At 43.1% G+C, this 20,534-nt stretch overlaps 2 protein-coding genes across 5 annotated transcripts; both read right to left on the bottom strand.

Annotated features, from left to right (window-relative positions):
* Positions 1-3: 3 nt before the first annotated feature.
* Positions 4-3,640, bottom strand: yrdc (yrdC N(6)-threonylcarbamoyltransferase domain containing). Of its 2 annotated transcripts, none has more exons than XM_028980946.1 (6): positions 3,445-3,640; positions 1,846-2,041; positions 1,652-1,766; positions 1,361-1,480; positions 1,152-1,282; positions 4-870 (listed from the first exon to the last, which is right to left on the bottom strand). In XM_028980946.1, the coding sequence occupies exons 1-6, from the start codon at positions 3,578-3,580 to the stop codon at positions 807-809; spliced, it is 762 nt and encodes a 253-aa protein (XP_028836779.1). In that variant the 5' UTR covers positions 3,581-3,640; the 3' UTR covers positions 4-806. The 2 variants fall into 2 exon arrangements, with proteins under 2 accessions (XP_028836779.1, XP_028836780.1); XM_028980947.1 differs by having other exon boundaries at positions 3,412-3,587.
* Positions 3,641-4,621: 981 nt separating this feature from the next.
* On the bottom strand, positions 4,622-20,488 carry mtf1 (metal-regulatory transcription factor 1). 3 transcript variants are annotated; one of them, XM_028978825.1, is made up of 13 exons: positions 20,320-20,487; positions 19,614-19,682; positions 19,245-19,341; positions 18,202-18,718; positions 14,215-14,453; positions 11,797-11,928; positions 11,462-11,535; positions 9,909-10,042; positions 9,605-9,682; positions 9,404-9,506; positions 8,644-9,191; positions 8,205-8,271; positions 4,622-8,109 (listed from the first exon to the last, which is right to left on the bottom strand). In XM_028978825.1, exons 4-13 carry the CDS (start codon positions 18,703-18,705, stop codon positions 7,625-7,627), a joined length of 2,364 nt encoding a protein of 787 aa, XP_028834658.1. In that variant the 5' UTR covers positions 18,706-18,718; positions 19,245-19,341; positions 19,614-19,682; positions 20,320-20,487; the 3' UTR covers positions 4,622-7,624. The 3 variants fall into 3 exon arrangements, with proteins under 3 accessions (XP_028834658.1, XP_028834659.1, XP_028834660.1); XM_028978826.1 differs by lacking the exon at positions 19,245-19,341 and having other exon boundaries at positions 20,320-20,488; XM_028978827.1 differs by lacking the exons at positions 19,245-19,341; positions 19,614-19,682 and having other exon boundaries at positions 20,320-20,488.
* Between the last annotated feature and the right edge of the window lie 46 nt (positions 20,489-20,534).

Below are 20,534 nucleotides of genomic sequence, written 5' to 3'. Positions count from 1 at the left end.
ACATCAAGGTGAATTTTGGTTTTATTTGAGACATCAGACATGAACAAGGCCCAAATGCTTCAGCATAAAATCAAAAGGTACAAGTTGGTCCAACATGCAAACGTACACGGCCACTTTTGTATATTCGGAATTTAAAAGAACAGAGGGCAAGTTTAATAAAATAATCCAGTAATAAATATCATAATACGGAGTTACAGACATACTTAAAAAAAAAAATGCACCCAGAAAAGGAACCTTCATTTATCACATTTTATTTTCAATCACATTTTTATTTCAAAGTGGATGCTAACAATGGACTGCTCAGTCATATGCTGACCAATTCTAGTAAAACCAACTCATGAGTTCTCAATAAAGTCAATTAAAACATCAATTAACAAGGCATAAAACTATTTGCCCTAGTTCTTTTGAACTTTCTTTTAAATCTAACAGTGTTGTTAATATTGTAACAGGTGGAGAGCAACTGGAGTTAAGTGCAAAGTTAAAAATTTTTTTAAAAATTATACATAACATTGTTCCACAATGAGTGAAGAAAAGAAAATGTGAAAAATAAATCAAAAGCACATTTTTTTCCAGCCGCCCAGTTCTTATGAGGTCCTCTTGTTAAGTGTTCTGAAAGCCAGAAGGACCTGGAACCGTGGCTGCCTAATCCCAACTCTGCATCTGTGTCCTGCAGACGTCCATACTGCCTAATGCAACCAGACCTAGCAAATGTACTCAGACTTCCTCCTATGTGCCTTTTTAGAGGAGAACCGCTGTGGGATTTGTGCGCTTTAGCGGCTTGTCTTTGGTGTGTCCGCAGCTCACTGCTACACTGGGTCCTCTAAAAGTCCGTATTTTCGCTCAAGTACATCCACTGTTGCACCAAGGGCACTAGGGGAGAAGATATGAAATATGTTTTGCACTTGTGTGTGGGAGTGCTGAATATTCAAAACTGTGAAACAGATGTACGTTGTTACACCAAACATGAACTGAGTGAATCAGAGTCTGTGTGAGCGTTTAATTCTTTTGGAGAGTAGGTCCCTTTACAGGAGGAACGTGTCATGCCCTACCGGACATAAAGGGTGGCAAAATCTTGCACATTGCACATTTAAGAACCAGAGATTAAGCCATGATTCAGAAACAGATAATTCATTTTCAGTTTCACTACTCACCAGCCAGGACGAATGATCTTGTACCTGCCCGGAACCGACAGCTGGATCACAGTAGAACCCTGACGATCCTGATCACCGATTGGTCCGCCGTCCACTACAACAGCCACTTTGTGCCACAGGTCTTGAAACTCCTGCAGAGACCCTCGGCTCAGTCCTCACGGTTCTAAACAGCGAGCATGCTGCCATGAGGAACAGTAACAGGTACTCACATGGACATCTACGGTACTGGCTTGTGTGCTGATGTTGGCACTGGTAAGCGCCAGTGGTTCTGCACACATCTGGCACAGACGCCTCATGAAGGGGTGGTCTGGGATACGCACTCCGACTAGCTGGAGGTCAGACACAAACGATGCACACAAAGATACATTAGTCGAGAAAGCTGGGGTCTTACGTATATATCGTGTTTGTACACGTAACGATTGGAATGAAGATACGTACTTCTATAAACATACAACAAGCACACCCCTAGCATGTGAAACATAAAAAGAAAGACTACGCACAGAGGTGAAAGGGTTAAGGTCAGGGTTCAAGACACTAGATCTCTCCAACACCAGAGTTACTGGCCCAGGCAGCAAATCGCCAAGCAGCTCCTCTTTCACAGAAACCTTACAGTATCTGTGAATGAAGACAAGCGATATTTTAGCTCTGCATTCGTTTGGTTCGTCATAAACTGAACAGACTGCTTCGCCCTTACTTGTAAATGTCCTGAATTTGCCCAACACAAATGGCTAAGGGCTTCTGCCCATTTCTGCCTTTGATGTCGTACACCTTCTTCACCGCATCCGAACTCTGCGCCAGGCAGGCCAGTCCGTACAGGGTGTCAGTAGGCACCGCCACGACTTCCCCCTCCTTCAGTGCCTTCACGGTTAGGTTGAGGACTTCAATCATGTCTAAAAATGGAAAAACAAGGGGTGAAACATCACAATCACATTCTGACCGATGAGTGACCGTGTGGTCGGTGGAGCTGGTCTGCCCACAGAAACACTTCCACTGGCCAATTTCATTATCACACACAAGGAATTTGGTTTAAATAAAGCAACAGTCATTGTGAAACACTGCAGCCCAGCACACGGTGACACGATGACCCTTAGTAAGCAGTGGGCAGCCATGAAACTCATTGTGTGGGGACGGTACTCTGCTCAGCGGCACCTTGGCAGTTTGGGATATGATTATGATTACGAGTCCACTTCCTTACCCGCCAAGACACCGCCTACCGTGTCCTGTACAATGTACAACATGCACGACGTGCAAACACTGTGTTCAGCGTACGAAACGTAAAATATTAATCCAGCGGAGTACTAAGAACAAGTCAGAATTGGAGACACTTCTCTAGTGTATATGATGAAGAAACTGCACACATTTCAATTTGGCCCACACAAGTGTTCTTAAGCCCTAGAAGGCAGCAGTCGGTGGTCAGATGTGCTCAGCTTTAATGTGTAAACAGCATCTAAGTGGCCCAAGGTCGACATGCCGATTCCGCCTGATAAGCTCCTCAAAGTTGATCGCTCGCCATAGCAGAGGGGATTTTAATGGTTTCTTGTTTTTGAATCAGCACAAGGCTACACCACGCGTGCTACGAGGACGGCTGCGTCCGAAACCCCCACCACATCATCACAGAGCTTTACTACTCGGATCCGGCTCCCTCTGAATCACTAAGTAAACTGACCCGGGTGCAAGAGTCACTCGAGTCAGTATTTCTGACAAGATGAACAGTCTGTGCAACATTTATGGTATTAATTGATGTTTTAATGATTATGAAATGTATTCATGTAACAGAGTTTAAAATTTAGACATGGTGTAGTTAGGACTCAGATTTAGCAGTGGGGGCTTAGCATTACATTTACAGCTTTCTTACCTAGCAGGTAAGAAAGCGGACCCACTTCCAACCAAAGGTGATGGTTAAAAGCAGAGGACACATTTCGTTGTGCACTGTGTGCTGCAGTGTTTCACAATGACAATCACTTCACTTTCAGATTCGTGACTCATGAGTTATTTAATGGATCCGGGTGAGTCATGAATCACACAGGACTACATAGGGTGGTAGTAGCCTAGTTGGTAAGACACTCGCCTATGAACCAGAAGACCCATGTTCAAATCCCACTTAATTCCATTGTCCTGAGCAAGCCACTTAACCCTAAATTACTCCCTGTAACTACTGACTGTAAGTCGCTCTGGATACGGGGGTCTGATAAATGCTGTAAATGTAAATCATTACGAAGTCCCTTAGACAACGAAGAATGGCCCCATTGAACAACGTAACTTGTTTAACGCAGGCAGCTACTGACGCCGCTACCTCGCTGCTGTTTGTCCTCCGGCGTCTGCTGTGGCAGCTGCAGGACTCTCTCCGCCTCTTCCCTAAACATGGCAGCTGCGTTCACCGCACCAGCGAACCGACGTAGGAGCCTACAGAATCGTCCCGGGGCCGGCATGCGGCGTGAGGCGCCTCCACAGAAGCAGCATGGTCGCTTCGGAGACGCAAGCTAAGCACTTCCGGGTGGAAGGAGGCGCCTCGTTTCCCCGCCCCTTTCTTCTCAAAGCCACAGCGCGCCGCAAAATGGAGTTGCCAGATATCGAAGGGTTCCAGAAACGTGCAATACAAAACCATATGTTTGGATCATTAAAAACATATATTTTTACTAACTAATGGTTTCGAAAAGACAATGTCTGTAAGATATCATGCAAATATTAATACAATGGCATCACATCACATTAGATCTGACAGCGTTTAATTACAAGATCACCTGAATTAAATCAGTTAATTAATATAAAAGAGAGGCAACCAATCATGGCAAAACTGAAGAGAAGAATGGCTTCGGGTCCAGGTAACCATTGCAGCATATTTGTTAAAACACATATCCACTTTCTGTATTAACCACAGCAAAGCAATTTAAACTGCAGACAAACCAGGCGATCTCGCTCACGACTGTGACCAGTCAGAGCCCCCAGAATCCAAGGTGTGTACTTATTATCTGTGGATGATTCAAAGGGCAAATGCTGCTAATATGACTGTGCTTGATTTGTCTGGTTTCCACTTGTTTTTTTTTTGTTCAGTCATTAGTGAATGTGGAGGATATTGATGTGAAAATGGCTTGGTTGGAGGACCAGCTTCAGCTCAGTGACATGATCCTGAAAGATCTTCATGCCTTGCTTGACCGTTTAACGGTACGGCCCAGTAGTTTTCCTTGAGTTGGGGACCCAGTGATCCATAATTGTTTTAAATGCTGGTCATGGCAGACATGGTATCATTTCCCTCCCTTCTTGAGGTTCTCATCTAATTTTAATGACAAGTACAGCCTAATTGCTGTTTAACACTGTGCAGTTTTTTTTTTTTTTCTTTTTGTACAATTGTAACAGACTATTTTTTTTAAACCAGGAGAAACGCTTGCTGGATTCCAATACTGAACAGGACTGAAAGTTGATTTGAATTTCCCCCTCCTCCCTCCTGAAATAAACAAGACTGACACATGAGGTCTGGTTTTAATTAGTATTTATATTGCTTTCATTTTAAAAGTTATTACTTTGTCATAATACAATATTACTTTTGTACAAAACAAGCATAATAAGCAAAACAAATTTCACATTATACATTCTTTGAAAAAATACGGGTCTTTTACATTTTCATCTTCACTCTTTGGGTGTTGAAGACGGTCCTTTGGAAGCATTCGGTTCCACCAGCTGACTACCCCACACAATGTGCATTTTCTGCATTATCCAACCACTGGATTCCATGTCAGCAAGTTTAGGGTTACCTAGATTCTGTGGAGGTGTGTTCCTTCTCTAAAACTGCACAAGATTTACAATGCACACTGACAACCACATAAAAACACAAAAGAATACATTTTCCTTTCGGGTGCAATCACAACTAAACCGAATAAAAGCCATTTATCCTGAGGGCAAAGTGTGGCGATGGTGGTTGATCATCTTAAAAGTGGAGTTATATTCAGAAAGGGCCTCCAATCCACATCCAATAACTACTTTTATTTTCAACAAAGGGACAGGAATTGCATACGTACAAACAATTAAAGACAAGTAGGTGAAAAAAATTCTTACAACAGAATCATACAGTCCCTATTTTCAAGCTGTAACTCACAGTGAAGACATAGGTGGGATACAAGTAGGGAAGCTTGTATAATGCCCCGGAACAATAATGGTCAAGTCTGTCAAAGATCAAGCAAAATAAGTTATAAATGCATGAATGCGAGAACCTAGAACAGCAGAAAATAACACTAGGAGCTTTTGATTTTGGCCCAAACTTGCATATGCCTTCAGACATGATGACAAAATTGAAAGTGGAGGTGTGCTTGCCTGGGAGAAGGGGAAAACCGTGAACGACATTTTGCATAGTTCAGCTTCAAGATAATGAGGTCAAGATGGTGAACATCTTACAGTAGTGAAAGGAGAAGAAACACTCATTGTTGTCTCAGTCACAGAATTCTTAAAAAGAGCAATGGACAGAATAAAGAAAGATTACTGCCAAGAAAATAAATAAAGTACCTTTAGTGAATACTGTCAAAATATCTTAAGTGCTAAACTTGAAATAAAACAGGCTGGGTGAAAGTCTGCAGATAAAGAAAGCAAGCTTACATGATATTTGTCCCTGAAAATTAATTATTATTAAATATATTACAAAACTATGACTTGAGCTGAGATTCTCACCAAATGATACGAAATATACATGACTTAAACTAATAAAAATATTGGCACTGAAACAAGGACACAGTAACTAACATTGCCAATTACGATCTGTAGGCAGCATCAAATACACACACACAAACAAAAGCAAAAAAAAAAAAAAACACAAAATGAAACAGCAGGGTGGCTTGAGAAGGCTGAAAACGCCACTGGCCCCGACCTGACACCAGGACGTAAGGCAGTTATGTAGTCACACACGCAGTGCAGGGCTGTGCACCGACCTGCATTCGCTCCAGGGAGCGCGCACGTCCAACAAATGTTTGTTTCTATTTCTGGAAAAGATTATGCAGTACTAATGTCTGGTAAAGGCTTCTTTTCTGCATAACCGTGGATGTCTGCTTTGAGATCAGCAATTGAAGTTCAGTGTGCGACGAGTCTTCCATTTCAAAAACTAGAGCCTAAATGTGTCACGCTCTGTACAAAAATACAAATTGAAATACAATCTATGGGAATATCAAACATGTGATATTTACACTACAATCAACTCCTTGAAAAATTCTCTTTACAGCAGTCGTATACAAATAGGGCCTTCAGTGCCAATAATCAGTCATCTACTGCAAGCATGTGAGGGAAATGTGGCCAGTTTGGGAGTGGTCTAGCAGCTAGTTTCAATAAAGTTTAATATCTGGAGAACTATAAGAACGGCATACCTGAGTGGGTCACAGGGAAACAATCGCATTCTTGCAAAAGCTCCTGTCTGCTGCGGTCAGAATGAGGGCCAGAGTCGGCCATTTTTAGTTAGTTGTGTTTAAATTTAATCTCTTTAGCTGAAAAAGAGGAAAAAAATCTCTACTCTACACACTGCAGAAAATGGGTATGTTCTTTTTTTTTTTTTTTTTTTTTTTTTTTTTTAGATAAAGGTTCTCCAGCTTTCATCCACTTTAACATCTACTTCCTAGATTTGTTAACTCTAAATTGTAAGAGAAAAAAAACCTTGGTCCACACAGCGCGACAGGTGGGTGCAGATATATAATAGATTATTAATTCAATAGTAGCTAATTAATCCCAATAAATTAACACACACAAAATTAAATACTAGCTAAGTAACTTGTTGCTCTTGTAAAGTCTAAACTATATCAATAAAAAGGGCAAGTAGTTTAATGACTGTTTTATAAACCATAACAGATCAAATAAAATAAATGAAGTGAAATTGCAAAAAAATTTATATATATATATATATTTTTTTTTAAAAGAAAAAATATCTCACATTTCCTGGACTTGGCTCACTTTTCCTAATAAAATCCAAGGTTCCGACATTTCATATTAGCCTGTGCTTGTAGGAGAAAACAGCTTCCATGTAACTCCTATGCCATAAAAAGCACAAATTCAACCCCAATGCTGTTACACTGAAAACCACATCACTCAATATTAATGATTTGAATGAAGCCATTTGTAGTTACATAACCAATACATTTACTTAATGTATTCTTAATGCACAGAAAGGGAAGGAGCGAACTTGAACTTACGATAGCCACTGGTTCAGTCATGCCGTCAAAGTGCAGACACACACACACACACACACACACACACACACACATTGAGGGACCAGGATGCACTGCACCAAAAAGGTGGGGTAAAAAGAAAGGAATAATAAAAAAATAAAAAAACAATCAAAATGAAACCCCAGCTTGGTAAGAAGGGATGAGCTCTGACCACATGAAAGATCTTCTATGCACGGCACTCAACTGGAGGCTAAGGAAGAGCAGGCATTGGTGGAGACCCACAGAGTCAGGCTGGCAGCATTGGAAGGGGAGGGACACGGGGCGTGGCTTCAGCCTCCTCTAGTGGATGCTGTTGCTACTTCCGTCTCCCATTGGAAAGTCTTCAGCAACCAGCAGCAGAGCTTCGAGGTTGGCCGAGGTGTCAGGACTCTGCAGAGAGAGAATATCAGACACATCCATGCCGGTCAGTCTGTGTGGAGATGGGTTTGTTGCTGTGACAACTGGCGGAAGCGTCTGTGCAGAGGAGGAAGAAGAGTGTGAGGAGAGCATACTGCCGTCCTGCCGTGCCTCTCCGTTTTGGGGTACGGTGTCCATCTTGGAAGAGCAGCACTGAGAAGCAGGTGGGAGAGGGGGAGGCGGGACAGGGGGTGGGATTGGGGGTGCAGGCTGCTGCACTGAGGAGGAGGATGATGATAAAGACGTGGAGTTTTTGTTGGAGTTCCTGTCTTTAGCAGAGTCCCTGCAAGAGCACTGGCACTGACACGACTCCTCCTGTTTTATGATGATGACTGGCAGGCTGAGTCCAATCTGCTGAACAGAGCTTCCTGCAAAGGTCACAGAACAGCCATTTCATTCTATTCATGGGTCACACCGAGGTCATGCAGAAGAGACAATGCATTGGGGTGGAAGATGGCAATACCTGAATTTCCTCCGACAGGGATAGCTGTGGTGAAGAAGACCTTCTCTACTTTTGCCCCTTGATGTTGCTGCAGGACAAATTTAAGCAAAATATTTATAGACAACCTGACAGTAAATACTCTTACTTCACTTTAAAGAGATCTGGGATGCTAGAAGATGCCTACATCAGGGGTGGGTCCTACACAGCAGCACTTTCTGCAGATCTCCTCAGTTAGTGCAGAGGTGTGAATCTCACAGATTTTAACTGCCACGGCTACTGTCAACTAATATCTTCATTTTCTGATGTAAATGACTTTCTGTGGTGTGGATTAAGGCAAGCTAGTGTGTGACCCTTGATATAACCTCTACCCATCTAAACTGTACATTTCAGCAGGGCGCTCTAATAAAGCTACCAGCTAATGAACATGTATAGGATATAAGCATGCTGTGAGGGTTCTGACCTGCTGCTCCGGGTTGTGCTTGGTACCAGCAGCACTACTTAGGATCCACTGCAGGTTCTGGTCAGACATGACCAAGCCAGATGGCAGCATGGCCTGAGGGGGGGCAATAGTGATTGTGGGTGGGGGAGCCAAAGGCACGTTGGGTGGTGGTGCCGCTGCTGCCGGTGGTGGCTGCGATGCTTCGGCGGTGATGGCGGCAGCACTAGGGACGCTGGGTGGGGTGGAAGTTAGTGCTGGGGAGCCAGGAAGGCCATTATGGAGAAAACCGGGCTGCAGTGCCACATAGTGCTGGGAGGTGGGTGGTATGTCTTGGTAGCTCTGGGCCGATGAGGGGGTGCAGTTGGTGAGCGGCTGTGCGGGAGCAGCCTGGGTGGAGTGGCCAGTCAGCAGCGGAGCGTCCAGGGCAGGTGTGGTGACACTAGATGAAGAGGTGGAGGAGGGAGTGGAGGAGGAAGTGGTAGTGGTGTGTGAAAAGGAGAGCAGAGGAGATGGTTCTGTTGCAGCAGGCTGGGTAGGCGTGTCCAAACCAAAGGCCTCCACTAGGTTTTCTGTAGGGACAACAAAGCAAAATGACATTTTGATTTAGAAACCTTTGTGTCATCTACTCATCCAGCAGGACTGAGCAGAACTGTAATTGTAAATTAATGTGCTTTACAGATTTATAGATTTTTGGTGAAAAGATTCCATCAGAACCAGTTCACTGCCTGGTGGAAAATGTGTAGGAGAGAAGCACAGGCCACTGTTCCAGAGGGGTACTTGCCAGTGGAATTTGCGTCGTCTTGATTGACACTGTTCTCTGGACTCTGGAACATCAGCTCGAATATTCTCACCGGGGTAACACTGTTTAGGTCCAGATTTTGGGACTGGGGGAAAAAAAAAAGATGGACCAAACATGCAGTGACACTAGAATAGATAAGTACGCTCAGCAGATAAACAGATTTAAAATTGCGGCTGTACTTACATTGTGGAGGTTTTCTCTGAGTTCTGAGTCTGTAGACATCAGGCTCAAATCACTGAGGCAGAGTGAATGATTTGCATCCTGTAATTGCCACAGACACACAAATGACGTTTTTCACCACAATGATAAGTGGATTAACAGAGACCAGCCGAATTAATGGCACTCAAAAGATTTTGCTTGGAAACAGTCATGACACGCTGAGCTCAGTCACTGCAAATCAAAGACAGCGTGATCCCGCTCATTTATCCAAAAGACTGTGCATACATGCATGAGCTGGGCAGAATGTTTGCACCATAGTAGAACGTACTTCACATGGTGGATTGCTGAGGTTGACAGTGAACGGGAGACCCTTGTCGTGACCTCTAATGTGACTCTTTAGGCTGTACTGGGAACTGAATGTCTTCTCACAGCCATCACTGGGGCAGAAAAATGGCTTCTCGCCTGTGATTATAGGAAAAAAATACATATATTTAGAGCAACAACATATCAGTCTCTGATAAATGTTCATTAATATCTAAGGCAGGGTTCATCAACCCTGGTCCTGGAGGGCACTTATCCTGCACATTTTTGTATTTCCCTTCATTTAGCACACCCAATTCAACTTCTGTAATACCTGTAACTTTATGGCTGTCTGATTGTTTATTATTATGCATACCAGATTAATAGCAGCTGCGTAGTCATCTGTTAGTATGATTCTGTTAAGAGATTCATTTATGTAAAGTATGTTTAAACTGCATTTCTCAGCGCTCTTTGCAAGAAGGAAGCAGGTGAACGGTGCGCTAGCAAAAGGAAAAGATTCTAGTTTGGTATGTGTGGTCAAAGAAAACCCAGAGAACGAAAGCAATTTATGTTTATTGTTGTTCGCGTTGTATACCATATTTGAGTTATATAGACTGATAATTTTTTGTGAAGAGGATTTGCTACGACTGTACTTGACATCACAGTTCTTGAGTTGTGGTGGAACATGAAAAGGTCTAAGCTGTGCAGGACTGGTGCCCTCCAGGACCAGGGTTGGTGACCCTTGTTCTAAAGGGATCATTTGTGTCTCATTTGTGTTAAGTATTACTGCTCTAATGGTCTTATTTTCCATCTTTATTTGAGTCAATTTCAATTGTTTGTTAATTAATATTAGATGGAACAATTATTATTGTACATACACATGGTTGAATATGTGCAGGACTGTGCACAAACACAAACAAGTGAAAACACATCTAAGCTGCAAGTCAGCGTGTTAATGTGACAAAAAATATTGATGTGCAACATATAGGATAAAGCGGTCATACATGATACTATACTAGGTGTAAAGTATATGTGATGGGGTTTCAGATTGTGGTTTTCCCTGATATTGTTAATATCAGCGCCTTGTGTAGTTAATTTAAACAAACAAAATTCTGACTCATTAGGAAACTAGGTTTCAGACAGCACTCTCACCTTAAAGTTAATCATAACAAGCGTTTTATTATTATACATATTTTGCACAAACCTAAAGTACAGGTCCAGTAAATTATCTCTACATTATCACCTTATGGTATGCTTTACTCTCTCACTTTCAGGTGAAGATACACCTTTGTCACAGCCTCATTAGCCTCAGAAGTTGTCATGTGACAAAAAAAAAACAATCTTGGAGATGTATTAAAACAGCGGTGCAGAGGCCCCCATAAATCACAAGGGAAGAGTGATGAGTGATAAATGGACAATTTACCCACTGCTGTGGCAGGGTAACTGAGGGAAAATGAATGACCCCACCTGGCCTTGCTGACGGCAACATTTACAGTGGGCTTAAATGGTCTGACTCCCAGAAACCTTCCTGAGACATGCAAAAATAAAACGCAATGGTGGTGTATGCAGGATGATGTTCACCTGTGTGCGTTCGAACATGTGTTTTTAGGTGGTGGCTGGCAGCGAATGCTTTGCCACATCCATCATGGTCACATCTAGAAACAGGGAGATGGATCATTGTAATAAAACATTTGTATCTGGAATAGTCATTTGCATGGGAAAAAATGGCTTGGGCAGGCAACCAAAAATGGAGCTGATTTCAGATTAAACATATGCACATATATAAAAAGAAAAGTAAGTATCATATGTTACAATGGTCTAAGCATCTGTGGTGATTAATAAACTGAAAAAAGTACACATTTTTTTGAGAAAGTACTAGTCGTATCCAGTGGGTTTTTCATTTTCCTCCAACTGACCTGAAAGGCTTTTCGCCAGTGTGTGTGCGAATGTGTTTCCTCAGGTCGCTCAGTGTTGTGAAGTATTTTGTGCATCCCTCAGATTCACAGTTGAACGTCTTCCCGGTGTGCAGTCTCTGATGAGCTTTCAGTCTGGCCAAACACACACATACCATACACAATATCCTTTAGTGTCAGTGAACTAGTTGTCCTATAAATTGTTTAATACAATTTGGGTGTAGTTGGTTGTGTAAATGTCTACATTGTTAAATTCAGACAAAGTGAAGTTATTTTCAGTGTTATGTACATTTACATTTACAGCATTTATCAGACGCCCTTATCCAGAGCGACTTACAATCAGTAGTTACAGGGACAGTCTCCCTGGAGCAATTTAGGGTTAAGTGTCTTGCTCAGGGACACAATGGTAGCAAGTGGGATTCGAACCTGGATCTTCTGGTTCATAGGCGAGTGTGTTACCCACTAGGCTACTACCACCCATGCACTGCACCCATGCACTGCAGCACAGCACATGGCACCTGGATGACCTCAGTGGAACCTTGGAAGTTCAGGATTTGAACCCGCAACCTTCTGATTGCAAGTCTACTTCCTAACCCGCTAGGCCACCAGTGTAAATTACATGGACCTTGATATCATAATATACAGTATGGTTAATATACACAAAAGGAGCCATATTGCATTATTTACTGAATGCTTTTTGCCATTTGTGAGTATTCTATGAGCTTTGGGAAAAGCAGGAAATTCATCTATAAAATCACATTTTTCATTGAATCACAAATGGATAAACAAATTGATTAAAAACAAGTGATTAAAAGGATGGAGCAACTCATTTAAGCTGTGGCTATGAGAGAACATGCTATTATTGTTACATTTTGAATCTGCAACCTCATGTCCCGGACCTGGAACTGACTTAGCTTTACTCTGTACTCTATTTGGTGTAATTTTGCCACAGAACCAGCAAAGAACATCAGCTTCTCGGAGCTGCTGAAATGAGAAGAGAATAGGATGCAGTGCAGTTCTGGTGGGCCGTGTGAATGAATGCAGTCTGACAGAGGGTCGATGGCAGTGTGCTCCCACCAGCTGACGCACAGCCCTCCGGTTGCAGAGCCTCTAACACTGCACCCTCAGTCACAGTAAACCATTTGAAATGAACGCTTCTAATGCAGTCAGGCCGATGCATCGCTGTATGATGAAATGAAGCGCTACACAGTCTAAAAGTCCCAATTACAGCGCAGAATGATGCCAGCTATAGAGCACAGGCACCCACCAGCTCCAAGTGCATTTAAACATTTAGAAGGCACTCTTTTTGGCTCCTAAGTGGTGGAACCAACTTCCTACACGTTCACATCAATCTAATCTTGATTCTCCTCACTGTACTTTTGTTTTTCAAAAGTAAGGTTCTTTGCACTTTAATAGGGCTTGTGATTTTATGTAACTTCCCTCTCACCCCATGCATGCCTCCATGATGGCCCATCGGAGCACAAGAAGCAAAACACTAAATGCTAAATGCAGAACCGACCGCCACAGGAAATCCTTCCTACCTGGAGCTATCAGATTGTACAACTCGTCCTTGCTCTGTAGGTGATTTTTTCAGGGCTATTCACTCAGATGTGCAATACTACTCACCTGAATGTCTTTGAACGTTTGTTTTACCCCCCTGCACACGCTGCTGCTACTCCCTCTTACTTTCACCCATGGCACTTAGCACTATCTCAGGCATTTCACTGGATATAGTAATATCATTATTGTTATTGAGTCTTAAGCTATTTTTAATATTTGCTCTATTGTACTATTTTATTGTAAATATAATTTATTCCTCTTGTTCCTCCTACTGCATTGAGCATGCTGTTGACAAAAGAATTTACCTTGGGATAAATAAAGTTCTTCTTATCTTATCATACCATAAATACCATATCAATTCGTAAAGCACTAAAAAAACAACAAAGCTGAGCAAAATGCTGTACTATTCAGGTGAGACAAACATCGTCAAGGAAAGGCCAACCAAATAGTCTCAAAATATTAAGATAAATTTCACATAACATATTAAGAGTGGTCCAAAAGCCCACCATACTGTGTTGAAGGCCAGGCCTTAAATGTGAGAAACTTGAAGAAAGAGAGTGACGAGGCATGGCTGACTGTGTTAAGCAAGTTGTCATTCCCTAGACGTGGAGCTGCAACTGCAAACCCACCATCACCTCAGAGTATATAACTTTGGTACGGAGAGAATGAGATGGGAGTCTAATGGTGCAGCAGGTCAGAAGAATTAGCTAGGAATTTTAAAACAGATTGACGGCCAGCGGGATGAAGCCTCTTTGCAGCGGTTAGAAAGTGAGCGGTGGTTTCTTGGCTGTCTGCTGTAGTTATACAGGTATGAAGTGGAGAACACTGGTGGTGACGTTGTGGGTCACTCCAACTACCCACCTGTAGAGAGTGTTGAAGGCCTTCTCACAGCCCTGCACGTCACACTCAAAGGGCTTCTCTTTGGTGTGCACGCGCACGTGGATTTTCAGGCTGTAGCTGGTGAGAAAGGCCTTTCCGCAGCCCTGCTGGTTGCACACAAACGTGTACTCCCCACGGTGCGTCTTCTGGTGTGTTCGCAAATTCCCCGCTGTGCTGTAGGTACGCGTGCAGCCCTCGAAGGTGCACTGGTATCTCTTCACCTGAGAGGGCAACAGAGGGAGATGGAGACGGCATGAGTGATAGGAGGACCTTTTGCGGATTCTACATTTTTTTTATGCATGTTTTGCCAAAAATAAAACTGAAAAGATAATTAAAGATTGTTTATCCAGATTATTTGAAGAACTTCATAAGACTTAAGTGATCTGTTAGAACAAGTATAATCATTAATCGCTTTCCCGAACATGATTAAAAGAAAATACACTACATAAAAACCACACAGCTGACCCCTCAAAGCAAAAATGAATGGCACATGATAAATGAAATACTTCCTTCGGTCACCACATCGACAACACTGGTCACATTAAAAGAAGATTACAAAAGCGTAGCCCCTCACGCTTCACTTATCAAAAGTAAAAGAGTCGCCGCTGTTCAAGTTCTATAAATACAGCAATGCATTTTTTTGTGACCTTGCTACCTGTGACCTTTGAGCGAGGTCTTGAACCCAGGCGCTCAGGTTCCTGTCAGACTCCTGACCTACTCAGCATTCTTATGTACAATGGTGGCTGGCCAGCTTTCTATTCAGCCAAAAAAAAAAAAGTGCCGAAAGAGCAGAAATGTCCACCTCCAACACTCTACCCTAACACACGGACAGACGACGGCCTCTTGCCCGCATGAAAAGCCAGTGCTAACACGGTCTCTTCCGCTTCACGCTGCTGATTCCGTCCATTGTTTCAGGAGAGACGTGCTTGTGTTCACACTGCAGGCTGAGGGCCTTCGCACGTATTCTGGGACAGATTAATATGAAGACAGCTCTCACAACCTAGTACTGACATGAGCAGAGATTAACCACTTTATTTCTAGGGGCATTTTTTTCCTCGATGCCATGTTAATATCCCTTAGTGTAGCACAATGTTTTTTGACAAACTTTTGAGTTATGAAACAGTCCATATGTGAATATTTTCTTAAAGAGGTTTGCAAGATGATTTTCATCATAGGTACACTTCAACTGTTAAAGACAGAATCCAGGAAACCTCATTGTATGATTTTTAAAGAATATATTTGTATTTGGCGCAGAAAAAAGTACTTAGTACCTACAAACAAGAACTCGGTCCCTCACAGACCTGTTACTTCTTCTTTAAGAAGCACTTCTATCCTTCACTTCTTACCTGTATTAATGCCGCCTGTTTGAATTGATTATCTGTATAAAAGACACTTGACCACACCTTCAAACAGTCAGATTCCACCCTCGACCATGGCCAAGACCAGAGAGCTGTCTGAGGACAACAGGGACAAGATTGGACACCAGCACAAGACTGGGACTATCTACAATAGACAAGGTGAGAAAAGATCAACTGTTGGAGCAATTATTTGAAAAAGGAATCCCTGGCAATGGGCCTTCATGCAAGACCTCATCTCGTGCGGTGTAAATGATCTTGACAACAGTGAGGGAAAAAAAAAAAAGGGGGGCAGTGGTGGCCTAGCGGTTAAGGAAGCGCCCCCATAATCAGAAGGTTGCCGATCCGCCAAGGTGCCACTGAGCAAAGCACCGTCACCACACACTGCTCCCCGGGTGCCTGTCATGGCTGCACACTGCTCACTCAGGGTGATGGTTAAATGCAGAGGACAAATTTCACTGTGTGCACCGTTTGCTGTGCTGCGTGTCACAAGTGACAATCACTTCACGTCACTTCTAAAAAAAAAAGGAGAAAAAAAAAAGCCCAAAACTATATGGTGGAAACTGAAGAGAGCTGGGAGCACAGTAACAAAGGTTACTATTAGTAACACTACGTCATCATGGATTAAAATCCTACAGCACTCCCCCTGGTTAAAAAAGTGCATGTAAAGTTTGCCAGAGACAATCTGGATGATCCAGAGGAGGATTGGGAGAATGTCATGGAGTCAGTTGAGACCAAATAGAACTCATGCTTGGAGGGGGAAGAATGCTGAGTTGCATCCCAAGAACACCATTCCCACTGTGAAGCATGCGGGAGGAAACATGATGCTATGGGGCTGTAAGGAAAGGATGAATGGGGCCATGTATCATCAGATTTCTGGCAAAAACCTCCTTCAATCAGTGATAGCATTGAAGAAGAAACATGTCTGGATCTTCCAGTATGACAATGACCACAAAAAATGCATTTCAAGGTTTAGTAGTGAGGTGAACTTTTGCTATTGACCAAATGTTCTGCATTATCTTTTTCAATTCTTTAAAATCATACAATGTGACTTCCTGGATTTTCTTTTTGACATTCTGTCCCTCACAGCTGAAGTGTGTGTATGATGAAAATTAGAGAACATAAAAATTTTACATTTATATAAAATTATGTAAATGACTGAACATGCTGCCAAGTGGCATGCTGGGACAGCGCCCCTGAACCAAAACTAAAATTGCTTTGAAACATGAAACTGGATCTGTGTATGGAAACTGATGAAATCAGGTAGAGCGAGCAGACGCTAAAAACAACTGTCCTGTTTAGCCAGGAAAGTCATCTCCAGGCAGATCTTCAATGCCAGAATCTTGACACATTAAAACACAAAGACAAGTAGAATGTAAGTGCTGAGTCATGCTCCCATCACCCCGACTCTGACCTAATTACTGACCAAATAAAACAGTCAGTCATTACCGCTCACAAGCATGCACACAACTAACCAAACAGAGACACGGTCATGAGGCTGGGGACCAGTCTATCAGGACAGAAGACAAAGATCTTGATTTAGTTCCAGTTATATAGAAATCATTTCAATTGTATGGATAACTCAGACTGTAAATGAAATGTTATCTTTGTTTTAGCACTGAATTTTCAGCACAACAGAATAGAGAATATCGGACTGCATCCTATACAAAATGCATTCAAGTACTTCAGGTTATTAGAGCAGTCACAAGGTTTTGAAGCAATCCCTATGGGCAACAGTGAAAAAGATGGTAAATAAAACCTTATGTTGCAAATGTTTAAACGGCCTAAAATCTCCTTGGTAGATGTTCTTATGTAATTATTTATTTGAGAGAAAAAAAAAAAACAGCAAATAAGAATTGATTTAGACATGAGAAAACACAATTAGCGCATTCAGACAAACTGAATTCCATATAGAGCAGATTGGGAGATCTGCATGTGGTGATATGAAATCCATCATATGAAACCCCGTGGAAGCAGAGGCCTGGTGGGGGACATGTCACTCTGCCAGTCCTACCACCAATCGAAAGAAACGGCCTGTTGGTGTAAATGTTGGTGTATGGGCATTCCTCCTCTCCGCACAGACCAACCACAATTGCTATCTGCATCGCCATGACAATATGACCTTTCTGAACCGGGATCCTGCTGCGTGGATACATTTTAATCCAGTTTCCACCCGATTTTATAAACCTCCATAATTCCAGTTGTAAATTACCTAAACTGAAGCGGGATCCTGCTGCGTGGATTCATTTTAACACTGTTTCCACCCGATTTTTTAAACCTCCAAAGTTCCAGATGTAAATTTCCTAAAATGAATTGGGATCCTGCTGTGTGGATTCATTTTAACCTGGTTTAACCCGATAATTCTCCATTTTTTTTAACAGGAGATCAGCAACTGTATAATACTAGTTTTTATGAGGTATACATGCCATGGTTCAAATATGATCACAATACTCTTGTGTATGTATACAATTTCACATTCATACAGTAAAAATAGGTAATTAATTGGTAATTAAAACTATATTATTTTCCATAAACATAAAAAAAAACGTAAAATTTCACGGTTTAGTAAAATAAAATGAATAAATGAAGATAATTCATAAGATGAAGATCTCACCTCTCGCAGCTTGGTCTCAGGGCACTCCGAATGAAGAGTCAGTGTTGCTCCTTCGATGTTCCGTGGCATGGGTGTGGAGCCGGGATTAATGATGAACTGGATCTGGTCTGGGGATATCGTATGGTGCACGTATCCCTGCGACATTCCATCTGGGTCGGCCATGAAGGCCAAGGATCCCTCTTCCTCATCCCCTTCCCCATCTGCCTCCGCCAGGAAGGCCATGCCATCGTCATCCCCACCGCAGTGTCCGTCCTCCTCACCTTCCTCATCTAGGCGTATGGGGTCCTGCTCAATAAGGACTGTAGTTCGATCGTACACCCTGCCAGAGGAGGAGGTTGAGGTGGCGGCCATCAAGCCTTCGTCCTTGTCAGAGTCATCATCTGCGATCTTGTCCTCTTCATCCTCATCTGGTCCCAGCTTGTCTGCCTCAAAGAACATGGTGGACTCTGTAAGAGAGCCATTCTCCCCCATGATCCTGATGCTCACACTCGGCCGGCTGTCCATGAGCTGTCGATTCCTGCACACAAGAAGGTTCAAGCTTGCAAAAAAAATAATCATCAGTGTAACAGTGTAAAAAGTTTAGATACCGAGAAAACCAAATAATGGTGGTTACATGGTTATTTAATGCAGAAGAACCCCCATGGAATAAAAACAATCCATGGGAGCAGGACAAGCCTCCACAATGCACTCACTCAGATGAAACTGAAGAATCTGAAGATATGTGCAAAGTCTGGACAGAACTGCTAGTTACGTCACAAGAACATAGTAGAAAAACAATAGAATCAGGGCTGTCTGTGTCTTTGTGCTTAAGCAAACATATTCTCTTATGATTTCAGAGGAAACACAAAGGAGCACAACTAAACCCCAGAAAACAAATGGGGCAGTGGTGGCCTAGCAGGTTGCCACTGAGCAACACACATGGCTGCCCACTGCTCACCAAGGGTGATGGTTAAAAGCAGAGGACACATTTTGTTGTGTCACCTTGTGCTGTGCATCACAATGACAATCACTTCACTTTCAGTTTCACTTTAAATTCATCATACCTTAAATGTCAGATCAAGAGAACCATATGAGCCGCGTTAATCAATGGCGCTCAACATGACGGGGAAATTCTTGCAAATTCACAGGCTACCAAACGTCCTGAGGGTGCAACACAAACGAAAAAATTAAATAAACCTTCATGTGTGAATGCATGAGTCACTGAATTGAAACTCAACAGCCCCTCAAACTCACGATTTGATAATTTTAACATTAACAGTTGTCATCAGCAAAACACAAGCCTCCAGTCATGCTGAATAAGAAGCACACTTGGTTAATACATTCTAATTTCGCTCCTTTGAGTTATTTGCCTCACTTTTAAAACGTAAAAGCTGTAAAGTGTATGAAGTGGTGTGCATGATGCATGAACTTGCCTTGTTGGGTGATTCTGCGACCAGCTACTGGAGTCGGTTCCAGAACTTTCGGCGGAACGACGTCCGCACCTAGAACGAGCCGCGGCGCACGGAACAGTCCAAAAAAAAAAAAAAAAAAAGATCGACATGAGCGTCTGACTTTCCCCTTGCTCAACTGATCGCACAACTTTAGCTGTCCTCTGCTGACCTAGCCATCGAGCTAACTGCCTGAAGAAACCCCGTTTTCCGGGCTAACAACACGGGAATACTGCAGCTAGGACGCTAACCGCGTCGTTTAAAAGACGTGAACATCAACGTAGGCTGGTTGTGAAGGACACAGGGCGTCGGGGCTTTTACTTTAACCCCGCGCTGAATCGCAGAGCTTGTCGGGTGTCCATCACCCCACGGTGCCACTCCTATCGCTGACAAGCTAGCGGGCTAAGCGGCTACAGCGCGTTAGCTCGCCGAAGCTACGCCGCTCGACAAGCGGCACACGCGGCTTCCCTGCGCCCGAAAGGGAGACGAACGTGCAGCGACCGACGCGACTGCGGCCATCCGACACGCCGGCCGTGTCGCTAGCTGTCGTGAGGCGTGCAGCGGGGTGACAGCTGAGGGAAGAGACGCGGCATCCTCCGACCTCAGCGCCTGGCGATCAGCTAAGAAACACCAGACGCGGCGAGACAAAAGCAGGCAGACCACCGAAAACACACACGAAAGCGGGGGTTACCAGTGCAAAGAAGAGTCCGGATGGGTTTGTTGTGGTTCCTGGTACTTTCTCCTCTTCCCCACCCCTGCGGTACCATGATTAAAACAACGTCAAGATTCAGCTTCCTCTTGTGAAGCATCACGGGAAGTAGCGATTCCTCTCATACAAAATACGAACACCGTCATACTCACATGCGGTGATCTGTATATAAAATATGAACATATAGACACACACAC

This window comes from Denticeps clupeoides, chromosome 5 (assembly GCF_900700375.1).
Source record: "Denticeps clupeoides chromosome 5, fDenClu1.1, whole genome shotgun sequence".
In the NCBI taxonomy this organism is placed as follows: domain Eukaryota; kingdom Metazoa; phylum Chordata; class Actinopteri; order Clupeiformes; family Denticipitidae; genus Denticeps; species Denticeps clupeoides.
The sequence above is the reverse complement of the archived record's forward strand: the minus strand, read 5'-3'. Positions and strand labels throughout refer to the sequence as shown.

What these genes read in the sequence shown, in the direction of transcription:
- yrdc (XM_028980946.1), bottom strand. Translation starts at nt 3,580, where the DNA reads ATGCCGGCCCCGGGACGATTCTGTAGGCTCCTACGTCGGTTCGCTGGT. An exon ending in GGAGGACAAACAGCAGCGAG is followed by an intron (nt 2,042 to 3,444) that starts GTAGCGGCGTCA and finishes TTCCATTTTTAG; the next exon opens with ACATGATTGAAGTCCTCAAC. An exon ending in CCAGTACCGTAGATGTCCAT is followed by an intron (nt 1,283 to 1,360) that starts GTGAGTACCTGT and finishes GGGTCTCTGCAG; the next exon opens with GAGTTTCAAGACCTGTGGCA.
- mtf1 (XM_028978826.1), bottom strand. Translation starts at nt 18,705, where the DNA reads ATGGACAGCCGGCCGAGTGTGAGCATCAGGATCATGGGGGAGAATGGC. An exon ending in CTGAGACCAAGCTGCGAGAG is followed by an intron (nt 14,454 to 18,201) that starts GTGAGATCTTCA and finishes TTGCCCTCTCAG; the next exon opens with GTGAAGAGATACCAGTGCAC. An exon ending in CCCTGTCGGAGGAAATTCAG is followed by an intron (nt 8,110 to 8,204) that starts GTATTGCCATCT and finishes TGACCTTTGCAG; the next exon opens with GAAGCTCTGTTCAGCAGATT.